The 17,276-nt window shown below is 30.9% G+C and overlaps 1 protein-coding gene across 2 annotated transcripts in view; it reads left to right on the forward strand.

The window, feature by feature from the left end:
• The window catches only part of LOC139095185 (tubulin beta-3 chain), a 67,419-nt gene extending 50,403 nt beyond the window's left edge, over positions 1-17,016 (forward strand). Inside the window, exons 2-3 of one of the 2 annotated variants that reach the window (XM_070646460.1) lie at positions 14,593-14,701; positions 14,778-17,016. In XM_070646460.1, coding sequence (XP_070502561.1) covers positions 14,593-14,701; positions 14,778-15,973 — 1,305 coding nt within the window. In that variant the 3' untranslated portion in view covers positions 15,974-17,016. Of the gene's footprint in view, positions 1-14,592; positions 14,702-14,774 lie in introns of both variants that reach the window. The other variant, XM_070646459.1, reaches the window with a different exon arrangement.
• The last annotated feature ends 260 nt before the right edge of the window (positions 17,017-17,276 follow it).

Here is a 17,276-nt window from a genome sequence, read left to right on the forward strand (position 1 = left end):
GCTGCTGAGCACTCATCCATCAGAAACCAACAATTTAGTTGCAATATAGTTTAAATGCAATTGGTACATTCCTTACTAAATATCTCTCAACTTACTTAATTTGCATCATCTCCATTTAATCATTTCCTCAATCTTTCCAAACCAACATCAGCCTCAATAAAGCATATTTAAAGTTACATGGTTCAAAGATCATGAAAATGGCATTAAAAGCAAATTTAAAGATAATTTTCTAATCGTTCCTCTACAGCATCATGCTGTGTGCATCAAAGATGAAACTCATGAATTCCTTTTTGTTTTCTACTCGATCACAATTTGGTATATCTGAATTCTCTTTTGCAATATTTATTTCAATTGTTGAAAGCAAATTAAAAGCGATAAATTGTTTCCAGTTACATTCCAGCAGTAGATTTAAAAACTTGTGAGAGAATTTTGTTGCCAAGCACAAGAAAACTTCACTGTGCAAATCGATTTGAAAACAATTTTGTACGTGCTGATTTTTTATTTCCAAATGATTTTTTTTTCAACTATGAAAATTATGTCAGTGATATCAAGTAGTTGAACCGTTAAGTCCTGACTGAGCTTTGAAAAATTACTTTCAAAGTGGATTTACGATGAGAAAATTTTGCAGTTCTCGACGTTGATTGAGGAAGAAAAAAAAGTTTTTAAGTTGCAATTCGCTTGGTCAGATTAAAAACTGATAGAGTGGAAATTTTACAATGCGATTTTGATATGATTGGATGTGGTTGGAATTTGGGTCATTAAGTCGTGTGCTTAATATGATTTCTGATTGATATCATGTTGAAGTGAAGGAATTTGTGGAACTAAATTAGGAAAATGTTAGAAAATTGCTAGAATGAGATCAAAAATTGAGGACAATTGACAATAGCAGCCAATTTGAGGATGAAGGAGACAAATGAGGTTCTAATCATCATGCTGTGTCTCATTTGCGTCTCTACGATTGGCTTGGACCAAAATTCATCAAAATCATCTCCAACCTGTTCCCACAAATCCCCAAAAATACTCAATTCAGCGAATAATAATCAATTGCCACTTCCTTAATATTTTAATTTCATTCATGCTCTTTCACATAATAAACTCTTTAAATCCATCGCTTATGAAGATAACAATGCAGCTTTACAGTTCCATAATTCTACTTGTAGTCTATAGAAATTTCTTTTTATAGAGTTGGAATAAAGAAAGGAAGCAAAAAAAAGTATACAAAACCATATTCAATAAATATCAGCCTAATCTACAGCCACTGCAATATGTATACATTCACATATTCATCCATTGTGAACTGGAAGGGAAAAAATATTCTTAAAGCTTGATTTTTATAGACTTCGTGGGGGTTTTCGTGCTCAGTTTGAGATTTTAAGTTGAATTTGTTGACTGTGTCTAAGGAAAATGGGTCATGATTGTTGTTTGGAGTTGTCAGGTGCAGATTTTTTGGTGTGGATGTTGAAAGTGGTTCTTTTAAGTGGTGAGAGGTTATACAGAGTGCAGCATGAAGCTACAGTCTAGCAATTCCATACAAATGCGCCTGCACCATCGATTCTCGATTAAATTTCCATCTCAAACATCTGAAAGCAAAATAAATCTTCATTCCATATCGATGAGTTTCAATCTGAATGTGAAGATTTTTTTTCCGTACCGCTTAACAATTGTGCTTCATAAGCAACAAAGGGGAAACATTAACAACATTGTAAAGTTCAAAGAATGAATAAAAGCTGATACAATTAAATTGTATTGCTTTACAAGTGGCACTAACTGGCTTTATTGCAATGTTTCAATCCTCCTTTTTTGATATTCCATCAATGAGTTTATTGTTTAATATTTTCTCTCGGTTGGTATTCCTCCTATTGCTATTCTTAAACTGCAAATAAAAAAAAGTGGTAAAATTGTTGCCATAGCAATAAAGTCATTAGTGCCATTAAGAACGACTCAAAGTGAGGAATTTTTCTTCTTTTGAAGAAAATAAATCACCGCTTCATTTATTTTATCTACTTTACTCGTTAATTCCAATTGTCATTAATTTTTATATACAATACATTTGCTGTTAAGCAGCATGACAAGACAGCTCTTAAGTTACAAGTCAACATCAAAAGAAAGAAATGGGATTTTTTTCCTCTTTCTATATCTCCATTCTAGTTGAAAAAAATGCTGTTTGTGTCGCATTATTCACTTTATGGCACGCATTTTTCATGTTCCTGTATTGACTCGTGTTGCATTTGCGACTATTTTTGGAATATAAAATTGAAAATATAGAAAAAAGTGTGCTGTGTACTAGGAGCTGTGCGCGTTGTGGTTTTACTTGGTGGAACTTCTGATTTACTACTGTGCTTAGCTTCAATGCCTTTGCATCTTTTTTGAAAGGTTTGCGTCATTTTCAAAATATGATTTTTGAAATTTCTGCATCTTTTTGAAATGAAGTTTGAATCATTTTCAAATTTTTGCATCTTTTTGATAATTTTTGCTTCATTTTAACAATTTTTTTAAAGTTTTGCATCAGATCTGAATCATTTTGCATCCTCAAACAATTTCTAGCAGTTCAAACTGCTTATATCGGTAAAACCATGCTACTAAGATACTTCTTAATAATGTATCATGTAACTGATACTTTCGTACCATTCACAAAATCCAAAACGTCATCAAAAGCCTCTAAAAATATCACACATCTCATCCTCTATGTGATAAAACCCATAATTTCTCTTTGTTCTCTCCAATCCACAATAAAAGCCATGCAAAAACTACAATTACAACGCAAATTTTGGTTCATTAGAGACAACCTTCACCTAACGGTATTCTCCGAATATTTAATTCATCAACAAAAGAATCACTTGAACAATAGACTGAACATGGTGAAGAATTATATCATTTATGGTCGATGTACAATGTATAAAGTTACAAAACGTTGTGGCTGTTGGTAGAGTAATTACATTTCTCATCTCATATCTCGCAGTATGTGCGTCGAGACAGAGATGAATTGCCATTTTTTTTTGTTGTTGCTATTTTCACTTGCTTTTTATATTCTTTTTTTTTTGTCTTCCTCACTCAAAACTCTCTACATACATTCTCGTGCTATAAGTTGTGGCATGTTGATGCTCGAAGATAGCGATCGCCTGAATCTATTCTGTTGGTGCTCTCACATCTCTCTTTTATGACCTGCAAATGCTTGTGTCATGTTGCCTGCAAGTGTAACAATTTTCTTTCATGTGTAACACATTAAAATATATTTCATTTTGTGTATATTTTTTATTTATTTATGTACATGAAATATACCGAGAAGTTTTATAAGAAGAAGTAGAATAAAAATGAAAGGAATTGCTGTAAAAGATGACTTGGTTTTTAGAGTTAAGATATTACGGTTGAAATGAAACATAAAAGACAGCTTGTATGTGTATTTGCTCATATATCTTGTAACATTCATGCTGCCTTTTCGACTAATTTTATTTCTGTTGTGAAGTCATCCATTCATTTCCGTATTGGGGATCTTTTTGCTGTCGTCATTGGGAATTGCATTTATTTTCCGGATGGAGGTAGAATTTGGCTGGAATCAGCAAATTTAAAGCTTTTAATAAACTTACATGTTCTGACCTAGAAAGGATTCTTTGGGTAAATTTAAATTCCCTGAAACTGCCGACATTTCTAAAATTCCTCATTTTTCTTCCTTACTTCATAAACTACATCACTTCATTCTTTCAACAGACATTCTCATGACTACATCATTCCTTTCATCTCACTATAACAGTCGGAAGTATAATTGTTGAAATTATCTTAATGATAACACATTATATATTATAGCTGGAAGGCTACAGAAGCCACAATGAATCATAAAACGAGATCCATTGTACTACATCATCATCAACTTACTAAAATACTATGAAAATATCCACTTAGAAAGTTTTCATTCTTATATATTTTTTTCTCGTCATTATTACAATCATTATCATTCAGCATAATGATGAGAGGAGACATGTAAACACAACATAAGAATTAAAACTACAATTTTACTTGTTTTTCAGTCCTTGACATGCCCTTTTTTGTTTCACGACACAAAACACACAGTGATTTTTTTTTGTTCACCCCTTTCTGCCTCCTCAATAGACTGCTGCTCATTTTGCCATGAGAGACACTTTTTCCAAAAGATAAATTTTAATGGATTCTTGTGCTACATTTAGATAAATATGTAGCTAAAAGCAAAAGTTTTTGTTCTTCTTACGCTGTCTTTTTTTTTTTGAATTGGTTCTTTATGGATGATACTAAGGATGGTGGGACGTTGAAATTTGGTGGAATCTTCTGGGGATTAAAGAGGAAGTTTGTTGGAATTTTGTTTGAATTGGTGGACTTTGTTTGAGTAAATGTTAAATTGAAGCATTTAAGGCACAAAAAGATGCGAACATTTAAAAACTGATGCAAAATTTCATAAAATGTTGCAAAAACTAATCAAGTGACGCACACATTCATTAAATGATGCAAACACTCAAAAAATGATTCAAAAGCTAATCAAATGACGCAAAGACACAACTTAAGATGCCATAGATGCAAAACTCTAAAAGTTGCGAAAAGCTATTTCAAAATTTCGCATTCCCAACACAAAAGAATCTTCAAAACTAGAACAAACAATGAAAATTATACAAAATTTCATTATGTGAGCGTAAAAAAGATATTTTTCTTAAAACTTCAAGAAGTAAGCAAGAAGAACGAAGATATAAACAGCATAAAATGCACTTTAGTGTGCAAGAAAATAAAGAAAAAAAAATTATTATTTTCATTTTTCGTTCTTGCATTTGCTCTCGCGCATTTACAAAAATTAATTTTAAGGAACTTTTTTGCTCGTGCATTTGAAGTGAGAAATGGCAATGTGAAGTTGCTCTCGCTGTATGCTTTACAAGGCTTAAGTGTTCCGGTGGGGAAAATTTTCTCTTCAACTTCCATTTTTCAACAATTTAAATGAATGTTTTCTATCTCATTCCTCTCTCCTGCATTTTACGATTGTTGCAAAAAAAAAAATAAATGGCAAAATAAATGGACTTTTATGAGCGTTGAAGGAGGAATTTTTCCACCGTGAAACTGAAAGGAATTTGCTTTTTCTGTGCAAAATTGAGAATTTGTGTAATATTCTATGGAGATTAGATTTTACTTTTTCGATAGAATGTTGTGTGAGTGAAGGAGAAGAATGTAGTAATTTACACAGTATTTTGTGCAATGGATTCTAGCTTCAATCTGATTTCAGACTGGTTTAGTTGGGAGCCGTTAAAGATTGTCAATCAATTGACTTCGATTTTTGATCATTGAATCACAAAATATCTCGAAATTCCAGATTTTTCCTTGTATTTTGCTAAAATTTGCCTTAACATGACAGTATAGCCCTGATCAGCGCGTAAGTTACCACTAAGCAGTCTTAATCCCTTATTTGAATGTAATTAAAATCTATAACCTTATTTCTACCTCTCTATAAACAAGTTACCATCCCCTGCCTATCCCTCACTTGTAACTTGTGATACATACTCATCGTCCTAATCTTAAAACTGTTCTAAAGTAGATGACGGGAATGCTTTCAACACAATTTACACTTTCACTGTTGCATAACGATGAAAAGTTTTGACTTCACTTCATCTACTTCTTCCTTACTCGAGATGCTTTATCTTAGGGAAATTTTTACTGTCGTTTGAAAATTGAGGAAAAATTCTTTAAAAGATTTTCTTTTTAAAAAAAGGAGAATTTTTTGGTGTAAAAGGTTAAAAGAGAAAAGTTTTTACATTCAAGATTGAATATTTAAAAAATGGAATTTTTCCATAAAAGGTATTGCATGGTAAGATGATGAAGAAACTCCATTTGTGTGGATGAAAAGGATGTGAATATTCCATAGAAGCCATAAAAATTTCATGCATGCTCAGAAAAGTGGAACAATTGAGGTTTAAAGCATATAAAATACTATAATATGAATATATGCGTTAAAATTGGTTGACATAAAGTTCTGCAGATACCTGTACTGTACTGTATAGATGCATTCATGCAGGAGCTTAATGCTACATAACCTCAATTGAAAACAGATTTTCTATCATAGATAGAACCTTCAATGTATGCATGAATAAATCTCTGCTACCTTTTTTGCATCAAAAAAGAAGACAAGAAAATTTCTCAACTTGGGTAAATAAATTTTCTGTTTTTTACTACTTGCTGCTACTTGCCAAATTGAAGGATGTTGACTCTTAAAGAGAATTGTTTGCTCCGATAATTTGCTTATGAAAATTCTTACTCAATTGTGCTCAACATTGATGAGAAAGTTTCAGAAGTTTATTTTTAGAATGTTTTGTACCAAATTGACTATGAACTGAATATTCGAGGACTAATTATTATGGTTTATAGTCAAAGGTGATTGATAAAGTTCAAGGTCCTATACTGATTTTGTGTTTAAAGTCGATTAATTTTGTTGCTAATTATCATGGCCTAAAGTGAGGTTTGGGTCATTTGCTTGTTTATGTTGTCAGGACTTTGGCTTCCCTGCTACTGAAAGTACAGTTCTGTCTGTGAACATCTGATGCTTAACACGTAGTCACAACAAAATTTGCTAAATAAACAAAAATAAATTCCTTTTCTTTCGCTAAAATGCCTCACACTTAATTGTTTTAATAAACTCTAAACTAGCTTCTTCCTTCTTACTCCTTTCGCTAATTAAAACTTGACATTATTACACTTTTACACAATTGTTACGAGCATAATAACATTATACTTTTAATAAATTTATCTAAGATGAGGAAGAAACATAAACTGTTGACATGTTCATTAACTACATTAACGTTCATGTCACAATGATTTACTTTGTGTGCATTTACAACCAGCAATAGCAACAGCGTAAACTATTTTTAAAATTAAAGAAAAAAAAATTCTTCTCCATTTTATTTTTCTTCATCATCATCATCTTATACTGATCCTGCAATCTATTTATCGTCATGTCTCTTCTACTTCACTTTTCTTCATCTTTTCACTTGGATGGGAAGAAAAGAAATTTTTTGTGCTGTCAAAAAAGAAGAAAAACTATGAAGAGGAAGAGAAAAAGTTTGGAAAATGTTGAGATTGGACGCATTTAGGAATGAGTTTGAATTTTAACGAACTTTTGAAATTTAAAATTTGTAGAGTAAAACGTTGTCCACTTCGAAATGTTTTTATTGATTTATTCATTAATTAATGGATAGATTTAAGTGATTTTAGGTAATTTTAATAGAAAAAGATGGCAAAAACATAGTTCAATGTCTTCTAAAATGATTTACAAATGGAATTCAATAAAAATTTAAAAATTTCTGTATTAGAAATCAAGAAACACAATCAAATTTAAGATATAAATCTTTTGGTTAATTAATTGCAAACCTCAAGCATCATATGTTAACAATTCTGATGAAAAAAATAATGATAAATTTACCAAAATCCCCCCTCATTGACTCTCCCCAAAAACATGACAAGCCTTTAAAAGCAACAAGTTTCAAGCTAATTGATAGCCCAATAATCGAATAATGAACCGAACTTCGTCCTTTCATGCCATAGCAATAAATTGTCTCCCCTTTCACAATGACATAATATAGACATTAACACATCCGCACTATAAAAAAGTCGACACTAAAAACATTTCTTCCCTTTTTATATTTTCAAGTGTCAGAGATAATTTTCATTGCACATTCGCATGAACTTCTTGTCTTAAAAGCAAGAAGAAAAATTTTCTCTTCATTCCATCCACAAGAAAATGTATCTTATGCTCCTCTGTTGCTGTTATTCGCGTAAATTCTAAAAATATCTTTTGTAATGCATCATGTAGCACATGCAAGCTTGAATATCCAAGCGGGAGACAATTTCTGATGTTTATTTGCTACTGCTGCTGATGTTAATGCTTTTTGCATGACGAGAAGAAGAAGAAGATATTCTAAAAGTGAATTGAAATAAAATTTCATTTTCAATTTTTTATTTCTTTTCTGGTTTGTGTATTTTGTTAGTATAAAGTTAAGGAACGTGGCACACGTAAATAAGAAGTAGGAATCTCATCGATGAAGATTAAATTTCACTAAAAGAAGAGCAAAATAATCGCATTTTTTCCAGCATTTCTACGTGGAAAAAAATAGCACGAAAAGAGAGAAAAAAAGTCGAAAATGAAAATGATAATAAAAAAGGGAGAAATTTCATCATGTAAAGACATCGTAAAAAAGAAGTATCCGAATATAATAAGAAAGTAGAAATGGTCGTAAAAGTGCCTTAAGGTCACATTCCATTGCCAGTGTTTTTCTCCATGTAAATCTGAATGTAATTCTACTCTTTAGAAAAATTATTTTTTCTCCTTCCATCCCACAGTCTTAGATGTGATATCCACGTGGGTTGGGGGTTCTGTGTGATATACAAATAAACAATCTCGGTTGAGGAATTTTTGGAAGTATTGATGGCATTTTTTGAGATTATTTACTAAAGTGACCGAAAGAGTTGTGAGGAATTTTCTATGGGTTTCGGTTCATTGATGTTTTATTGCTGTTGTTGTTGTTGAGGACAATAAACTTCAACTTGGGTGTTTAGTAGGAAAATGATGAAATCTTTCAGCGTAGGACATTCTATTTGGTTGATTGACTGTAGATTGTATGATCTTGTCACTGGGTTATCCAAGGATGATTAAAACCATGGCAAAATGTCTGTTTGAACTGTTTGGTGTTATACTTGGAATCTCCAACAGCTTCAGTTCCTTTTGATCTCTGTGCTTAGCGCCAATACATGAAATTTCCCACGACACTCAAGAACCCCTATCGTGGAAATATTAAAGCTCTCCGACAAAGTTGATGTTGTAATGTAATTTATAGCATGAATGTCGTGCTGTTTGCACCTTCACTTCCAGCTATTCATCGTACCGAGAGAGACCACGAGATTTGAATATTTATGAAATGAAACTTTTCATTACATTTTCCTTTTTTTTTATTTTCAATTTTCTCGTCCACCATTCAGTCACAATATGTTGGAAATGATTTTTCCATCATCGTCATCATGTTACAGTTATGCCTGAGGACATATGAATAAATTTTCTACGTTTGTTACATTAACTGACTATTCAGTAACTTTAAAAAAATGTGTTATGGATATAAATTTCTTTTTATATATTTAGAACTCGCCCATAGTCAGGAGATATGAAATATAGATGAATACAAGCACAGTGAGATTTTGTCTTCTTTTTTCTCTCTTACTTCCTGTTGAATATCCGACGACAATGATTCTGACGACAGACTCAGATTTGAAACAAAAGCAAAAAAAAGTTGATAATAATTTATTACAATTTGTCATTCACTAAAATTATTATAATATGTTGCTTCTTACTCATTCTACATTCAAATAACATTATTGTAAGCGTCGACAGTCAAGTCTTGTTGGGGGATGAATGAAATTAAATGAGAAAAGTTGAAAATTTTCTTGCTATGCTTTCGATTTTTCTTCTTATTATATCAATTTTTTTATGGAAAATTTATAGCGAGAAATGTTTTTTTTTTTATATTTAAACCAATATGAATTTTTCTAGATTATGCTGATGTTGGGGGATGGAAAATTCAATTTTATTCAATAAGCTGCTGTGAAAAAGTTTCCTTTTCTGTCATGCATAAAAGTTTTTTTTTTCTTGTGGATTTATTCAAAAACTTGACATGAAAAATTTGTTACAAAATGATTTTATTGAAATTCCAAACGATTAATAGGAATTTTATCAAAATTTTCTAACATTTTTCTGTTATACGCCTATTTCTAATCTTATAGATTCTTTTAAAAGAATTTTTGTGATGAGATTGTTGTTTGTTTTTGGTTTTTCTTATCGACTGGTTGCTAAAGGCCATCAAATTGAGAATTTCAATGACACAAGAACATTTTGTTGGTTATGATGATATAAATGCTTTTAATCAGATATCAGATTGGTTAATTCTTTCAGAACTACATCTATTTCATCCTTGCCATCTTTTTTGAAGAGATATTCATTTAATCTTTTGGAATTATTAACTAATCTTGTCTTAATAACCAATAAACTTTTTGAGGTGGATAAAAACACGTGGTTTTGGACAAAATAAACGCTTTTTTCTACCAAATTTCAGTTACTTGTCAACTATTCAGAAATATTTTTCTTCTCATTAAAACTTTTGCATGTTTTGAATTTTAATTGATTCAAAATTCAATCATGTCAAGATTCTCATATCTCTCCAACCTCATTCTGCTTAAGGAAAATTTATCCCCAACATTTTTTTTTCTCCCTCATTGCTCAAATAATTTCCAATGGAAGTTTACTGTAAACCAACAAATCCTCATCGTAAAACTTTTCTTATGAGATGAAAAGTCTTTTTATTCTGAATTTAAAAGCAATTTTTTATGGTTCTTCAAAAAACCGCACACTTTTCCCTAAAAAAAAACTTTTCTTTTTCTCTCCTCGACACACAAAAAAAAGCCAATCGAAAGTTCTATCGAAGAAGAGAGAAACAAATTGTGTCAATTGATAAGTTTTTCTATCCCTTTTTTATTTTACAAAATTTTATATTAAAGTTTTGTGATATGAGATTTCAAACCATATAGCGAAGAGCTGCAATATTGGGTGAGAGGATAGAAAAAAAAGGTTCAAGTTTTTTCTTATCTGAAAATTCCATCAACAAACTTTATGCTATAATTCCCAATTAAATTGCAAATGAGTCTCTAGTTCCAATTATCTGCTCCATGCATTTTTGTAATTTTATAAAAATTAATCTTCCTTGGTTGTTCTCGATGAGACAGATTGTCTGTAAGGGATTTTAAACTCTTTAAGGAATAAGAGTTGTTGTTGAGTTCTAGTTTTTAACTTACGTAATTTATTTATTAATTATTTCTATGAGTTTTTGAAAATTTATGATTTTTTTCTCACCTGGAAAGTTTTTTCAAGTTTTTAGAGAGGTTATATTTAGATTTTGGTAAGGAACTGTTAATTTTGCAATAGAAAAAAGTGGTAACGATCAATTGCTTCGAGATTAAGCAAATTTAGACATTCAAATCAAAAGATATGACAATTTTTAACAATCTAACCTTAAAACACGTGTTTTATAGAAATCATCAAAACCAATAAGCCACTAAACGACCAAAATTCTCAAAAATACGCTCCGGATCTTCTACCAAACTCATTCCAAACTTACAGAAAAACATATGAAAGGAAAAAAATATTTAAAATTGTCTGCAAAACAATAAGAGAAAGAAGAAGCAAATCAAGAACTTTAATTGGCACTCTTGCTCTTACAATAGCAGCACAATGACATAATTACAGGATGCAATCAACTGTGGAACAATTTAAAGTTTCTCAATTCGAGTCAAGACTGGTAGCAGAAAATTTAACCATTTTTCTTGTCTTTTATTTCTATTTTCTAATTAAAATTGAAAATGAATAATTAAAAATCTAAAATTGTTTTCATTTCCATGCTCTATTTGGTCTTGTATATGTATTTTTTTGCTACATAAAGTTCTGAAATGACTTTTTTTTTGTGATTCACTAAAATAAATATTAATGAAATGTAGAAAAAAGTTTATTTGACTATTCAATGTTTCTTAATGGTCATTCAAATGTCCATTATGGAAATAAGTTATGAAACCGGTACAAGGATAAGTGGTAATTATAACTCGAGTGTGTCTTGAGTCAATATTGAAGCTTGTGCTTTAAAATTCAAACATTCGAGTGGAACTTTAAGGATTGTTAAGGTTATAATTCATTTAATCCGTATTTTTTTCTCAGAAGAGCATTAAAGCTTCAATTAATTTAATGAGATTGCTCTTATTTCTAAACCTTCAAAGTATTTTTAAGATTACTACTTCCTAGAGGGACAAAAATGCTTAAATGAGAGCTTTTGCATTGTGAAAATTAAGAAATTCCTTATTCAAGCTATAATCTTAGTCAGTTTTAAGCGATAAAGGTTTTTTAATCACCAACAGCAGTCTAATTAATGACAATTCTTAAAAGCACATTTTTAAGTTTGTGAGAATAGCTTTAAAAGTATCTCATGGCAACTCAAATTGATTTCCTTCTTCTATAAAATTTCACACTGCAAGCAACTTAATCAAGCTATTCGATCTGATGTACCATTAAATATTTTCAATTGAAAATATCTTTTTGAACGTGACAAAGTCATGCTTATAAAATACTCACAGCGGTCTCTATGATTACCGAAATATTGATCATATTAAGAGCTTAAATTTCCTTTGGGGTAAAATACTTGGAGAATATCAAGTTTCTCAATTAAATTAACATCAAATTGGGATTGTATCGAGGGATGATATTGGCAATTATTGTGTTTTAAAGATGTTTTGGATTCAGAATGTTCTTAGATTCTTGGAATTATTCTTTAAGTATTGAGTAATTTTGAACAGAAAAAGTCAGCTAATTGATCCGAAATCCGGCGAGACTGACATTGAATCGAATCCGAAATGAAATGTCATGCGTCACTCAGGTGACTACGGTCAATACCATATTGTGTCTTAAAAGCAATATTTAAAGCTCCAGAATCAAAAAGACTGAATTCATTTTTGCTGGATTTTAGCAATCAATTTCCCTTCATTATCCCTCCATCCATTGCCTATAGACACAAAAAATTTATAATGTAAATAAGTATCCATATTGTAACTAATCTCGTTATCAAAATCATTCGCTCTGATTCCCAATGTTTCGTTGATGAAATTTGTCATGTTTTGATAAGAAAATATATTTTCCATCCATGAAAAATTGTAAGAAAAGTTTGAAAATTGATGAATAATTTTATTAAATTTGAAATGGAAAAAATAAAATTTACCACACAAAAATATAAAGCTTGAAGCACATCATCAACTGACCAAATCGAAAAGGAATTTTCACCAAAAGTTTGTTACGAAAAAAAACTTTTCATCCCCAAGTCTATTTTGTGGAAAAATCTTTGTAATTGATTTTGCTACTCAAAGAAATGGAAAATTTAATTTTCTTGAGTTTTTCACAATTTTCTCTAAAAAATTTGCTTAACTTTTTCGTAGCTGAAAAATCAGAAATTTATTCAGCAATCTCTTATATCTCTTGATTATCGCAACTGTTTTTGTTATGGATGGAAAAGTTCTCAAGACAAGTAAATAATAATACCAAGTTTAAAAGTTATTGTAAATTGAGATATGAAATTGTCGAGACAAAACTAGTAAAAGAGTTTATGAGGAAGTAAAATGTTTATTTTTTTGTTGCTAAACTCCTTGACCCACTTTGGAATGAATTAAAGCTGTAAAATATTGGTACTTTATGTGGTGAGAATTTTATAGTGGTTTATGGGGAATAATCTGAAGATTGTGGAACATGTTAGGAGAAATTGAAGCTACACAGAGGTAGAGGAGGCATTTTGACTCAATTTGATGCCTTATAGGCTATAAATCTTAGCCTATTGTCCCCAATGCTCAATAATGTCTCCTAAATCTTCGAAATGAAGGTTGTGTACCCGAAGAATTCTAAGAAGATCTACAATCATACCCCTGTTCTAAGAGCATGTCTATGACCAAGAGGATGCTCATGCTAAGCGCAATTGACCACATTCAAACATACTTAATCAAGCTCATTTAGATTAGAACAGTTTTTCCATGTAAAACCTCAAAATAATAGCAAATTGAATCAAAATTCATGGAAAAATCACAAAATATTTCCCAAAAATCGACCTTATTTCCCATAATACTTCCCACAAGAAACCCTCAAATTCTATTTTCAACACAAACTACCCCAATAAACTATATTTCATCCTGAAGTATCTATACATTAAATCTCACAAGACTATAATTTAGTGTCTATTCCCATCTTTCCTCCTTACTTCTTCTTCTTCTTCTTCTTCTTTTCAATGAGGAAATAAAAAATGGCAAGTTATTTTTCTCACCCAAAAAAAATGAGAGTGAAATAAATATAAAAATCAAGACAATAACTATAAATTAAATGTGTTTAACATTGGCGGACTCTAGCACTTTTCACACTTATAGCTCATTATAAATTAAAATTTAGGTCAAAAAATAGAATAATTATTTTAAAAAGGAGCTTTTATAAAATAATTTGTCAAATGCACACATTGCATTTGATATTATTTTGTATTCTGTGTATGGCAAAGAAATGTTTTTGGCATGAAGCCACATGCATGGTAACAACCATAAACATGTGCATAAAATGAATTATTTAGAATTTATATGAAATTCATAATATTGTAGCTTTGAGGAAAAGGCACATCAATGACACTTTCAGTTTCTTATGAAAATATGGTATGGAAGTGGATTGATGGTAGGTGCATAAGGCGCATTTTTTGAGAATTATTACTTGGTCCTTTGAATTTGGATTTTATTGAATTTTATTGAGTTTTATCAATTTTTAGCCAATTTTTTGAACATTTTGAATATTAACAGGAATATCAAGGCATACCAGACAAACCGTCATCAACGCCTTACCCATCTCCATCGCATAAATTACTACAAATGTAATATTTAGTCATTTTTATTTCCCCCACAGCGAATATTGACAACATCCTCTTTTATGACATTTTTTATATTCAATACTGGAATCATTATTAATTTTAAAAACATTTTTTTATGTCTTTATAGTTTTGGGAAATCATTTCCGAAGAACATGGAATTGATGCGACTGGCATTTATAAAGGCGAAAGCGATTTGCAATTGGAACGCGTCAGCGTTTACTACAATGAGGCATCAGGTGGATTATTAATGCATTTATATAAAAAAAGATCTTTTTTAACAGTGGAACAATTTACTTTTCTGGTTTTCAGCAGCTTCTCGTACCTCAGGTGGAAAGTATGTGCCACGTGCAATCCTTTTGGATTTAGAGCCAGGCACGATGGAAGCCGTTCGTTGTGGTGCTTATGGTAAACTCTTCCGCCCTGATAACTTTGTCTTTGGACAATCTGGTGCTGGAAATAATTGGGCAAAGGGACATTATACCGAAGGTGCTGAGCTTGTTGACGCCGTTCTCGATGTTGTCCGTAAGGAATGCGAGAATTGTGACTGCTTGCAAGGATTCCAATTGACACACTCACTTGGTGGTGGAACTGGATCTGGTATGGGAACATTACTCATCTCAAAGATTCGTGAAGAATATCCAGATCGTATCATGAATACTTATTCGGTACTTCCATCACCAAAAGTATCAGACACAGTCGTTGAACCATACAACGCAACATTGAGTATTCATCAATTGGTTGAAAATACCGATGAGACATATTGCATTGATAATGAAGCACTTTATGACATCTGCTTCCGCACATTAAAGGTGCCAAATCCAAGCTACGGTGACTTGAATCATTTAGTATCATTGACAATGTCTGGCGTCACCACCTGCCTTCGTTTCCCTGGTCAACTTAATGCCGATTTACGTAAATTGGCTGTCAATATGGTTCCATTCCCACGTCTTCACTTCTTCATGCCTGGCTTTGCACCATTAACATCACGTGGCTCACAACAATACCGCGCATTAACTGTTCCAGAATTGACACAACAAATGTTCGATGCAAAGAACATGATGACTGCATGCGATCCCAGACATGGTCGTTATCTTACAGTTGCTGCTGTCTTCCGTGGACGTATGTCAATGAAAGAAGTTGATGAACAGATGCTTGCTGTACAAAATAAGAACAGCAGCTACTTCGTCGAATGGATTCCAAATAATGTCAAGACAGCCGTTTGTGACATTCCACCAAAGGGATTGAAGATGTCATCAACATTTATTGGAAACACTACTGCTATTCAAGAACTCTTCAAACGTATCAGCGAACAATTCTCAGCTATGTTCCGTCGTAAGGCTTTCTTACATTGGTACACTGGTGAAGGTATGGACGAAATGGAATTCACAGAAGCCGAAAGCAACATGAACGATCTTGTCAGTGAATATCAACAATATCAAGAAGCAACAGCTGATGATGAGTTTGATGCCGAAGTTGACGATACTGAACATGATGGTGAATGCGTGTAAATTCGATAAATATTTTTTTCATAAATTTTATTATATCATATTTATGTATGTGTGTGTATGTATAAAATATGCGTTGTGATTTGAGACGAGAGAATCAATGGTAGGAGGATATTATTTATTATCAAGAAAAAGAAAGTCAATTTCAAGTGCACGCTGACGTCCCCTTCAGGGATATAAATATAGCGTCTATAAATGTACACACACAAAAATGATAAATTGAATCATATCGTATCATAAATATCAATAACAATCAGCACAACATTAATACAATACATTTATTTTACTTCTAATTTAAATCCATTTTCATTTACTTTACTGCTCCTCCTACGAGATAAATATATAAAATATTCTCTCACTCAAATCACGTAAAGCATGTTTATCACTTCTCACGTTTTTTTTTTTCGAAACAGAAACAGATAAAATAAACAGACATAAAGAGAATCCTTTAGGCAAAAAAAAAAATTTATTTTAAATCGAGTGTTCTCAATTTTTTTTAAAAACCTTTTATAAAGCTTCAAGGGTTGGACACATTTGAAGAAATTTAAATGAAAATTGAAATTAATGCAAACTTTTTTGGATTTTTGAATTTTAAGTGTCCAATCCTTGAATTAATTTTTTTTTAAATTTTTCAATACAATTTTATATAAAATTAATGATTAATTTCATTGCCCGACAGTAAGAATTTCGCCCCGTCAGATTTTTTTCTTTTTTTCTAGTTTTCAGTATTGAAAAATTAATTTTAAAGAGAAATAAAAATCACGGTTCATCGTTTTTTTAGCATCATTAACATCAATTATCATAAGCGAGCAAGTAAGAAAGTCACGTTTGGTTGATATTGTTTGAAGTCAGCCACGTGATGATTTACATCTTAAATATTTACATTTATAATATGTAGAAGCAATAAGCATATTGATTGTTTGGGAAGGTATTGTTGGACTTTTGGTATACTTTTTAAAATATATTTGATTAAATTATTTTGAAAATTTGATGTTAAAAGTTAAGTAAAGAATGAAAATCAAATGAAAAGTTTGGGAAAAATCTAAATTTTTAAATATCAAAATGTTTAAATTAAACCAACTTTTTAAATTTTAGAAGAATTCTTGAAGTTAAAAATTTTAACAAAAAATATTTGAAATATTTGAATTTTCAATTCTTTTAAATAATTTAGAGTTTGAATTTGAAATTGAAACAACTTTAAAAATTCAAATTTCTGAATGAAATTTGAAAACTCTAATTCGAAATAAAATTTGAATTATAAAATGACATTTGAAAATCTGAATTAAATTTAATTCATTAATATTTA

Source organism: Chironomus tepperi, unplaced genomic scaffold, assembly GCF_022539635.2.
Source record: "Chironomus tepperi strain 1889 unplaced genomic scaffold, CSIRO-AGI_Ctep_v1 contig_363, whole genome shotgun sequence".
In the NCBI taxonomy this organism is placed as follows: domain Eukaryota; kingdom Metazoa; phylum Arthropoda; class Insecta; order Diptera; family Chironomidae; genus Chironomus; species Chironomus tepperi.